Genomic DNA, 11,137 nt, shown 5'->3' on the forward strand with positions numbered 1-11,137 from the left:
GTGGAGGGCAACGAAACGAGCACGCACAACTTCGTGCCGCTGCACGAGGGCATGGCAGGCATATTCCAATTGCTTCACGTTGATGCTGCCGTGGAGGTCATGAGAGAAATAGGACGACGCCGCCTTCGACGACCCCTTCGCCTTCGCGCCGGAACGGTGGTTGCGGAATCCCGGCGCGCCCGCGGCGGCCTTTGGCTTCGGTCGCTGCGCGTGTCCCGGCCAGCACCCGGCGCGCCGATCACTGTTTCTGGTCATCAGCCGCTTGCTCTGGGCCTTCGAGTTCTCGCAGTTTCGGGATGAAGGCACTGGCGAGAGGTACGAGTTGGACAGCCTGAAGATGCTCCAGAGTGCGCTGTCGGGTCCGGTTGACCTCAAGGCCTCGGTCTCGGTGCGGTCGTCGTACCATAGCGAGGTCATCGAAGAGCTATTCGCGTCAGCCGAGCAGGATTGAGCCGTGTTAATGCAACAAGTTCATGGAGGAGACGATGCGAATATCAAACATGGGAACTTTTAAATGTGTGGTACACAGGACTATACTATGTTGCACAGAGATGATTGAAGGGTAAATTGGCGTTCAATTCAGTTGAAATGGTAATGACTGGACTAGGCTACGTCGTAATTGTGACAGCGTACCCAAAGCAACAACAATGCAGTAATCAGAAGTCAAGCGAACAAGTACCTGGACGGATGTTGAATCCGAGGCCATCGAAGGGTTGAACGAAGCATTAATTAGTCAAAAGCAAACAGGCAAAGCAAAACGTCAGCGACATCGTCTATAGATGTCAAATGGCTGACTGGGCTAACCTAGTAATCGTCACCGCGACTGATGACTTCCTTGCCGCCGCTGTGGAGGAGAATGGTCTAGAGCACATTAGTTTCGGTCCAAGGCGCATCATATAACAAAAGGAAGCCATACATGTTCGAATTGGGCGGTGTAGGAACCCTTCACGTCGACAAGCGGCGCATAGGACTCGACAATACCATTATCGATCAGGTTTTTCATCTGAGGAACTCGTCAGTAACAGATGCAAATCAATCCCACGGCCATGGAGCTACTCACCCCGAGATGATAATGGGACACCCCTAGTCTCTCCAGATAGCGACGACAGAAAACGATCGACCCGAAATTCGAATCGATGGTCTTCAGCAGCGATTTCGCAGAAGCGAGACGCAGGTTGGCACCGGAAGCGTCGGTGTTTCTACCGTAGCCGTAGAGGCCCACCTGTTGAGAAGTTATTAGAACCTGACTCGAACCTGAAAAAGGGTGATTGCGTACATCATCCTCTAAATAACCCTTGCCGGTGCTTCCGAAGGTCTCGATGGCAAACACCTCTCCTTCCTCCATCTTGTCGCGATTGTTGCTCTTGATGAACGGGACTTGCTTCCCGCCATGGATCTGATAGCGCAGAATGTCGTGCCCGGTGATATTTCGAATGGCTTTGACGGGGCGGGTCTTTCCGTCGATCTCGACCTCGTAGCTTTCCATCACTTCCTGGATGGCTGCGCCGATTTCGCCCATTCTCGCATCGATACCGGCATGCTAGTCAAATCAGTCGCTTGGCCTGTGTTCTCGGAGCCGTCGGACATACCTTGATACCAGTATTGGTCGCCTCCTTGACCGCAGTCAGGAGATTATCGTATTTGTCCTCGAACGCGACCGTGAAAGCGGAGTCAACAATGCGCCCATTCACATGGACCCCGAAGTCCACCTTGAGAACGTCGTTCTTATCCAGAATGACATCCTTAGCGCCCGGGTTCGGCGTCCAGTGCGCCGCCACATTGTTCAGACACAGGCCGGTCGGGAATCCCATGCCCGCGTGAAAAGCGTCGCCGGGTTCCAGGCCCTGGTGGCCCGTGAGCGCGCGCACGCCGTCCTCGATCCCCTCGGCGATGGCCGTGAGGCTGGCACCCGGCTTGATGAGCTCCCGCTGGGCATACTGCCGGACCTGGCGGTGAACCTCGGCCGCCTTGCGGTAGTCGGGCAGGAAGTCATCGTCCCAGAGGCGGGAGTTATAGCGCAGTTCTTCGTCGGTCGTGCGGGCGGTGTTCTCGTCCTCGACGTAGGGGACGAGTTCTCCGCGGGGGTACTGGCCGGACGGGAAGAGGGTGGAGAGCGTCACCCGCGGTGGGGTGGTCTGCGCGGTGGGGGTGGTCTTCTTCTTTTTCTTGGACCTCTTGCGTTTCTTTTGTTTCTTCTCTGGTGGTGCAGTCAACGTGTCAGTGACGTTTGTTTAGAACTTATTGAGAGGGTCGACGGTTTGCGAGCGTACCAGCAGTTGAGGCTCCGTTCACCCCATTTTCTTCCTTCGAATTGTCGTCGTCGTCATCATCATCGCTGATGATCCCTCGATCCAAGTCCGCGGAGCCGGAACCGTTTCGAGAGGCCTTGATTTGAGGATTGGCGGGCTTGAAGTCGGAGGAGTTGGAGGCTGAGTCACACGGTCAGGTTAGATCCAAGGATTCATTCTTGGAGAGTGTTGAGATGGCACATACCATCGGATTCCTGCCGATGTCCCTCGGGGGTCTTAGATCCCATGTTGAAATAGTTCTAGAGTTCGTCACGCACGCGACCGGCATGGACTGTGGGTGTTGAGGTTGATGTGGTTGCAGAGAAAACAAAGGATCGCCCCGCGTGTTATGGACCCTGGGCCGGCTGAGTCAGCAGCTTCCCCGCCAGAAGCCGATTAGAGCTAAATTTAGTGTGCTTTCGCCTTCTGGAAGGCCTCAAGTAGGCTCTACCAGTATAGTTACAGGACCATCTCTACTATGACATGCCTTATATCTCCTCTAGCGTGCTCCGATTCTTATGGAGTAGAATCACAGGCTCTGAGAACGTTATATTTCCAGCACAATTCATTCAGGTTCGGCGACATCGCTTGCGACTGGTTTGATCATAAATTCATCCATGAAAATCATCAGTAATTGCCTGTGGGAGCTTCCTGTTAAGCTAGAAAGTCAATTGAGCGTCAAAGGGCAATGATCGATACTGTAGCCATGGGCAATTCTAGACACAACCCCGGATTCGAGATCTCCATTCTGGAAACAAAGACGCCGAGTCTTGTCGAAGGCGCCTATGATAGTATGCTCTCCTTCGCGATTATTATATTGTATTCTATTCAATATCCTGGGGGAAGTTGCGGTCTTGGGGCAGTCCGTCTAAGCACAGCTGACTGGGATACTGATGTGCGCAGTTCTACAGAGCTTAATAGACCTGAGCGCGAGGTCCTCATTAACCGCTTCCACATTGCTAGTGGCGGGGGTCTGAGCTTCACCACGAGAAGCCAGATGACGCACCCCCTTCAGCAAATAATGCTGGAGAGTGGGGGGAACGACTGGAGCTCGCAGGTGGTCATAGCTCCGACGTTAGTGAGCAGAGGTGCAGACACGGCAGTGCTGGCATAAATCCATCCAACAATCGTCGGAGAATTTATGAGTAGCATGATCACGCCCAACCCCCGAGCTACACATTAGTGCTGGGTCATGAATGCGTGTAGGCTTGAAGTCTTTGTCCTGCATGTTCCGAAAGTGTCTCGTTCACATTCCGGAACCCTTGGTGGGTAAGCGGCGCGTGGCACCCCAGATATTGAACCCGGTTAACTCATTGAGAACGCCCCCAGAAGTATGCCGCAGAATCACATGCATTCACATGTCCGTGAGCTGGAACATGGCATCGGACTGGTCGCATCTCCTGTGGGGTTGGGAGGGGAGAAGATTCTGGAGCTTCTGGTTATTCTATGCGCTCATTGAAAAGCCGAAGACTTCTTCGATGGACTTGTCAGGGTGTATTCGCTAGAGAGTGGCGAAGACCGCTGCAAAGCATCCGTCGTTGCGAAAACAGCTGTGACTCTTATCGGAATCGAACGGTAGGTGGATGTGGGGGATTCCGAAAAGTACCGAGCGTGATCGACGGGTGTACCAGCATCAGTGCGGTGATGGTTTGCTGGTGCAGCCGCGGCTGGCTGGAGGTTGTTCGGACATGCGGGGAGATGAGGAAGGCTTATCGAGGGCGCACATCCTCGGTAGGATGGAAAAAGGGCGCAGCGAACTGATAAACGGTCTTAGGACATTGTAGCGTTAGTTGGTTGGTCCAGTTAGTTGATGCCAATGCTTTCGGACGAGAGACCATCTCTCCGTACACCCTGCGTCTTCTCAACTTCCCTCGCATATCACAGCTTCGGGGGGGGGGGGTTCAAGCTATATCAAAGGGGACAGGTGAATGTATCGAGTCATCACAAACGATAAGGCCCGAATCGGAGGCGGTGGCCGGCGCGTGCCGGGCGGGGAACCCCAGCTCCAATCGGGTCCAGTCGGCCGAAAGGACCAGTTCCCCGCGGAGAAGTCACGTGGTGATTACAGTGGGTGCGAGTGGGTGCGAGTGGGTGCAACCCAGACTGATTCCTGAGTCTATCTGATGACAATTGCTGGCAATTGCTGCCAAAAAAGTATCTCTCCATCCACCATGCTCCGTGACTGCCCTCCTTTATCGGCGGTACCCCGCGACCATGGATAATCCGAACTTCCCATGGGCCGCGGCTGTCCGTGGATTCTGACGTCGTCGAGCCCACCTCCTGCCCTCCGATAAGATTTTGGGGGATGGAACTTATATACTTTGCTTGTCCCTCCTTCCATCGCAGAGCTGGAACTTTATGTGCTTAGGCTGTGATCTATACTACTTCTACACTCCTTCCATCCTCCTTCTCCCCTGTCGACCCAACTAGAGATCTGTGTCAAGTTTCTGTTACCAAAGTCTTCACCATGAGCCAATCTGAGGCCCAGCTCAAGGACGTGGCCATCCTGGGCACTGTGAGCACCGAAGCTCGCAAGATCCTCACCAAAGACGCCTGCGTCTTCCTTGCCATCCTCCACCGCGCCTTCAACTCCACCCGCAAAGCTCTCCTCCAACGCCGCATCGACCGACAAGCTGAGATCGACAAGGGCCACCTGCCTGACTTCCTCCCCGAAACCAAGCACATCCGCGAGAATGACGCCTGGAAGGGCGCTCCCCCGGCCCCTGGCCTAGTCGACCGTCGGGTTGAGATCACAGGTCCCACCGACCGGAAGATGGTGGTGAACGCGCTCAACTCGGATGTCTGGACATACATGGCGGATTTCGAGGGTACGTCGCCTGCCCCCACTTTTTAACATCTTAAAAGGTGCTAACTCCGATGAACAGATTCCAGCGCCCCCACCTGGGAGAACATGATCAACGGCCAGGTCAACCTCTACGACGCGATCCGCCGGCAGGTGGACTTCAAGCAAGGCAACAAGGAGTACAAGCTGCGGACGGACCGGGTGCTGCCGACGTTGATCGCGCGCGCTCGAGGCTGGCACCTCGAGGAGAAGCACTTCACCGTCGACGGCGAGCCCATCTCCGGCAGTTTGTTCGACTTCGGCCTGTACTTCTACCACAACGCCAAGGAGCTGGTGGCCCGCGGGTTCGGGCCGTACTTCTACCTGCCCAAGATGGAGTCGCACCTGGAGGCGCGCCTGTGGAACGACGTCTTCAACCTCGCCCAGGACTACATCGGCATGCCCCGCGGCACGATCCGCGGCACCGTGCTGATCGAGACCATCACCGCCGCCTTCGAGATGGACGAGATCATCTACGAGCTCCGGGACCACAGCTCCGGCCTGAACTGCGGCCGCTGGGATTACATCTTCTCCTTCATCAAGAAGTTCCGCAAGCACCCCAATTTCGTGCTGCCGGATCGCTCGGACGTCACCATGACGGTGCCGTTCATGGATGCCTATGTGAAGCTGTTGATCAAGACCTGCCACCGGAGAGGTGTCCACGCTATGGTAAGTTTTTATCTTTTTGGTCTTAAAAACAATCGAAACACACAGCGGTGAAAACATGCTAATTCCCCACCAGGGCGGCATGGCAGCTCAGATCCCGATTAAGAACGACGCGGCAGCCAACGACAAGGCGATGGAGAGCGTGCGGGCGGACAAGCTGCGGGAAGTGCGGGCGGGCCACGATGGGACTTGGGTTGCCCACCCGGCGCTGGCGGCCATCGCCTCGGACGTCTTCAACACCCACATGCCCACCCCGAACCAGCTCTTCGTGCGCCGCGAAGACGTCAACATCACCGCCAACGACCTCCTGAACACCAACGTTCCAGGCAAGATCACCGAGGAGGGCATCCGCAAGAACCTGAACATCGGCCTGTCGTACATGGAGGGCTGGCTCCGGGGTGTGGGCTGTATCCCCATCAACTTCCTCATGGTAAGCTTTCCCCCCATCCTTAACCTGTCCCTTCTCACCCCCCACCCAACCACACCCAACCAACCAATGCTAATACCCAAAATAGGAAGACGCTGCCACCGCCGAAGTCTCGCGCAGTCAACTCTGGCAATGGACGCACCACGGCATCACCACCTCCGACGGCAAGAAGGTCGACAAGGCCTACGCCCTGCGCCTGCTGCAGGAGCAGGCCGACGACCTGGCCGCCAAGGGCCCCGCCGGCAACAAGTTCCAGCAGGCCGCCCGCTACTTCGCCGGTCAGGTCACCGGCGAGGACTACGCGGACTTCCTGACCACCCTCTTGTACAACGAGATCTCCTCGGCGGGTAGTGCGTCCCCCGCGGCCAAGCTGTAGATCGGCTGGACCCGTTGTTTCAGAAAGATGGAAACGGTTATTGATTAACGCTGTTCTTCTTATTTTCTTGTGATGTTAGCTACGCTATTATAATTTCAAACTGGACATTTTCATGATATGAGCAGATCGTGCTAGGGCAGGAGTGAGTAGATAAAGGATAGCCAGCCACCTTCTAGAACGGATGTAGGGGGCCATCTAGCAAGAAATGACAAAGCCACCAAGACAGCGTCTATTTCATCGCAAGGAGAATAAAGGAAAGTACTCCTGAGATCCAATTTGGTGGTCTGCAGCGCGTGTGCTAGATTCCTAGGTACTTTCAACACACCATCAGATAGAGACCTAGCTTTAGAATGGGAGCGACCGATAAGCTTTGCGGTGCCGCGGGCGGGTCGCACCCACTTCTAACTTGACCAGGTTAACAACTTTCGCTGGACAATGTATTTAGATGAGGGATCTATCACACTGAGGGTATCAGAGTAGCTCATTGAGACCTCGTGTGCTTAGTACCCGACGATGCATTCAGTTGAACTAACCAGCATATTCCAAGAGATAGGTCTTCTGTATGGTACAGCAAGTAGAGGGTGAAACATCAGTGTATGCCGTATGCCGTTGACTAAGTTACTTGGCATAGACTAGACCAATCTACCACTATTACTGAATGACTTCTGCCTCCAGTCCACATAGGCAGGAGCAACATAATACTTAGAAAGCAGGCACTAATCCATGTCATTCTGTGTGCAACTAAAGCCGTATCTGAATAGAAACCCGAAATATGACCAGCATATGAACCGTCTCCGTCCCACAAGACTGTACTTTCGCCACAGAGCTGCTCGCTACAACAACCGCACATTGTCACATCCAAGAAGCAACTCAAAGCATCTCATACCAAACACCACTCAACATCCCAACTGCCCCAACTTGCCAAGAGAACCTCAAATGTAGAACATCGTATCCTTGACGTTGGGATGGATGGTGACCCTGCCGCCGTCCACGGCATGAGCACCACCCCCACCACCGCCGGTGACAACGCTACCGGTCGGCGTCGCATCGTACAGATCAGACAAATAGCATCGCGCTCGCTCGCAGACCAGATCGGCATAATATGCAGGAGGGCAGATGCTCACGGCCTTGGTCGCCCGTCCGAACAGATAGCACATCTTGTGCGTGAGGTCTTCCAGGATGTCAGCTGTGTTCTGTCCTTCCTTGGGTTTCTCTCGACAGAAGATCTCGTCCCAAACAGTAAAATAGTGTGCCGGGCGAGCGGTGCCCTTGAGAGCAGTGTGAGCCTGTAGGTAGAACTCCCAGTTGCGGGCTTCCGTCACACCGCGGTCGACCACAGTACCATTCTTAGGATTCAAGTGGCCATCGGCGTCCTCTTTACGCGTAGGATAGAAACGCGTGTGATGCCGCTTGCCCACAATCACGACCGAGATCCGTGGTAGCCCTTTGGCATGCTCCGTTGCTGGGTACAGCTGCTTGCAAGCGCTTTTGAGGAGGGGTAGTTCTTCTTCGACAACCATTTCATACTGCCCTTCAGAGACTCCGTCGCGGTAGACAATAATATTATCCGGATACTGACCCTTGTTGGTTTTAGCCCACCGACCGAGGTGAGCTTTCAGCATCGTGTCCAACTCACTGACCCTTTCTTGGCGCGATGTTTGGATCCGAAGTTCTGCTGGCCATTGACCCAAGTAGGAATCAATCGAGGCAACCATTCCCGCAACACTGGGGGCTTTTGAGGATGACCCGGGAGAGGGGTGGGTCACATCGATACCAACAAGCATAGTCTTGCCCTTGCTCACTATCCCAAGCTCTCTAGGAATCAGCTGATTCGCACCCCCGAGCTTCAGATTGACCTTCAGACCGACGTTGGCGAGGTATTGTTCGCGGCCCTTGTCAGTCGTGAAGTTTTTAACAAGCACATTCACATTGCGGACACCCTCCCGAACGTCACAGACTCGCTTCATGCAGTTATAAACTTCCGTGCTTTGGTCGGTAAGAATACCAAGAATCATGGTAGGCTTATGAGCGGCCATCAGTCTCTTGACAGCGCCACCAATCTGATCATCCACGTCACCGCGAGCGAGAACGACGCGCTCTCCGCCTTGAGGGGGATTAGCCTGAACCCCGACCTCTCTCAGCTTCGTCACAAAATGTTCCAGGGCGGCCCCCAGTACCTCACGCGTGGGGGCTCTAGTTGGGCTGGAGTCCAAGAAAAGCCAGGCCCAGGAACCTAAGCTTGAGCCGATTGAGAATTTGATAGACCTCATATTCCAGCTGCCACCGCTGGACGAGAGTCTCTTCTCTTTGTTGTTTGCGTCTTTGTAGAAGATCTGAGGGGCCTCAAGGATGCGGCCGGGTACTGTGATGAGTCGGGGATCTGCTTGGATACCAAACTCTTTCAAAGTAGCATTTGAAGCAGCACTGAGCCCGAGGATGCGAGTTCCATTATTCACAATTGACTGAGCGTTGACTGGCGGAACATTGACTGCAAATTTCAACATTTCCCTTGTCTGGTAGGGGCTCAGCTTGGTCTTAGCTTGCTGCCCAGGTTCGACGTTGCAGACTTCGACGGGTAAATAGCTAGGATTCTCGCGAGTCCCGACATTCATCACTGGCATTCGGGGATCTAGATTTGTCATATTGTAACGCTCGTTGAAGAATTCCGCCACACTGATGTATCTTCCAGCCGGCGGAGGCCCAGCTGTGGCTGGCTTTTTGCCCTTCTTCTTCGAGGATGCGGACTGCTGCTGCGATGACTGTTGGCCAGCTTCGTCCAACCAGAATTTCACATCATTGGGACCGGCTCCCAGACGAGGGACCGTCGGAGGATGTGGCAGCGATGCGCCATCTCCCGTGTTAGCCAGACTAGCGATTCTCTTGAAACGTGGGATGATTACTCCCTGCTTGTTTTTGCGTTCAATGTGTGTTGCCCGGATTCTCAAGTTTTTCAAGAAACGTTGCAGGGAGTGGAACTCGAAACGGTTGGGCTGATAACTGGTTATCAAGTCCGCTAGCGCGCCCTCCTGGTAGCAGGCCGCATATTTGACTTGAACATTGACGAGCAGGCGACTAGTTGCAGCACGGACGCTCACAAAAAATCCACGAAGAGCCTCGAGCCCATCTCCGAGGTTGTAACCCTCTTTCTGACCCTGAGCGATGGCAAAGTGTCTATTGGCACCCACTGAGTAAATGTTCGGGTCGATTTTGGGCTGATGGCCCAGGACAATGTTCATAGCTTGGAGAATCTCTGGCTTTCTGTCGAACATATTTGTCGCATTGGCTGAGGTCAAGTAGTCCAAGAGATCGGACGGTTCGAGAGTGCCGGTGTGCTGGCACTTCACCCGATAGACCTTTGATGGCTCTGGATATTCATCGTCGTATTCATCCCGGTAGCGGACGTCATACGTGTGCTCATTCTCGCCTTCCTCCAGAAGCTTATCCCGGGAGATGAGAGTGGAGACGAAGTCGGTGACAACGCCATTTCGCTGCGAAGCAAAATGCTCCTCAATCAACAGTTTGATGACTTGCTTCGCCTTCTTGCCGGTAGGCCTCCTGACGGACTGGTCTTCGAGAATTTCGACGCGATGGCGGTGGAGGGTTTTGCCGATCGACTTGAGCTGAAGATAGTTGGCGAATAAGTCGACTCTCGTTCCCTTCGTACCGTAGCCGGGACGGCGGGGGTATTTGCTGTCTTTGGGCGAGGGCGGTGCCTTGACCAATGCGTTCATCATCGCATCCTCCTTCTCTTCGACCTGGGAGCTGGGTTTGAGGTTTCCGCCGGGGGAGAAGACCTCCGGGCCGTTGTAGTCAGCTTTTCCGCCGCGTGGCGGGCGACCGCCACGAAATGCATCGGAACCTCTGGGACGACCACGACCCCTGCCATCGCCCCTGCCATCGCCCCTCCCATCGTCTCCAGGACGGAAGGGAAGATCGAAAGAGCCACGGCCGCTTCCACCTCCACGACCACCACCACCTCCGCCGCCGCCGCCGCCACGATAACCTCCACGACCGCGGTCACCGCCTCCTCCCCGACCACGGTCACCTCTGGCACGGTCACCGCCGCGACCACGGCCTCGTTGCCAACCTCGAGAATCAGACATGAGGGACGTGAGCTGACGCGAGGCAAATCAAAATCAGTCAGAGCAAGGCACAAGTTCTGATGGGACAGGGACGGGTACTAGAGGTCGCTGAGGAATTGTTATGTGATGAGCTGTAGCTTAGCCCCGACCGGAGGAAGTGGGCTCCACCGCTCGGGTTTGGCGCTTTGCGGTGGGTCGGGCACGTTCGTTCCCTTGGAACCGAAGGAACCGAAGGATATGACAGACGATACCCCGCTGACTTGGGCAGAATGTGGTGAGAGAGGATGGTGCTGGATGACAGACGGACTCGAACAGTTGAGAGAGTAAAGGATGATGATGATTGAGGTGAAAGAAAGATGAGGAGCGAAGATGAAGGCTTTGAGATAGGTGGTGCGGGGTACGGTCTATAAATCCATGAGTGAACCACAAGTAAACAAATCGGCCGGTCTGGATCTT

The 11,137-nt window shown here is 54.8% G+C and overlaps 3 protein-coding genes across 3 annotated transcripts; 1 reads left to right on the forward strand and 2 right to left on the reverse strand.

The window, feature by feature from the left end:
- Positions 1–555: 555 nt before the first annotated feature.
- Positions 556–2,595, reverse strand: BO72DRAFT_452625 (putative methionine aminopeptidase, type II). The gene is made up of 7 exons (XM_040945768.1): positions 2,494–2,595; positions 2,271–2,429; positions 1,590–2,197; positions 1,277–1,540; positions 1,061–1,222; positions 917–1,003; positions 556–861 (listed from the first exon to the last, which is right to left on the reverse strand). The coding sequence occupies exons 1-7, from the start codon at positions 2,534–2,536 to the stop codon at positions 805–807; spliced, it is 1,380 nt and encodes a 459-aa protein (XP_040796566.1). The 5' UTR covers positions 2,537–2,595; the 3' UTR covers positions 556–804.
- A 1,822-nt stretch (positions 2,596–4,417) lies between these two features.
- BO72DRAFT_452627 (malate synthase) lies at positions 4,418–6,717 on the forward strand. Its single transcript, XM_040945769.1, has 4 exons — positions 4,418–5,116; positions 5,174–5,799; positions 5,873–6,226; positions 6,312–6,717. Exons 1-4 carry the CDS (start codon positions 4,756–4,758, stop codon positions 6,597–6,599), a joined length of 1,629 nt encoding a protein of 542 aa, XP_040796567.1. The 5' UTR covers positions 4,418–4,755; the 3' UTR covers positions 6,600–6,717.
- Positions 6,718–7,531: 814 nt separating this feature from the next.
- On the reverse strand, positions 7,532–10,702 carry BO72DRAFT_389317 (putative RNA interference and gene silencing protein (Qde2); the record flags this gene model as incomplete). Its single annotated transcript, XM_040941760.1, has 1 exon — positions 7,532–10,702. One exon carries the CDS (start codon positions 10,700–10,702, stop codon positions 7,532–7,534), a length of 3,171 nt encoding a protein of 1,056 aa, XP_040796568.1.
- Positions 10,703–11,137: the final 435 nt, after the last annotated feature.

Source organism: Aspergillus fijiensis, assembly GCF_003184825.1.
Source record: "Aspergillus fijiensis CBS 313.89 unplaced genomic scaffold BO72scaffold_74, whole genome shotgun sequence".
In the NCBI taxonomy this organism is placed as follows: Eukaryota; Fungi; Ascomycota; class Eurotiomycetes; order Eurotiales; family Aspergillaceae; genus Aspergillus; species Aspergillus fijiensis.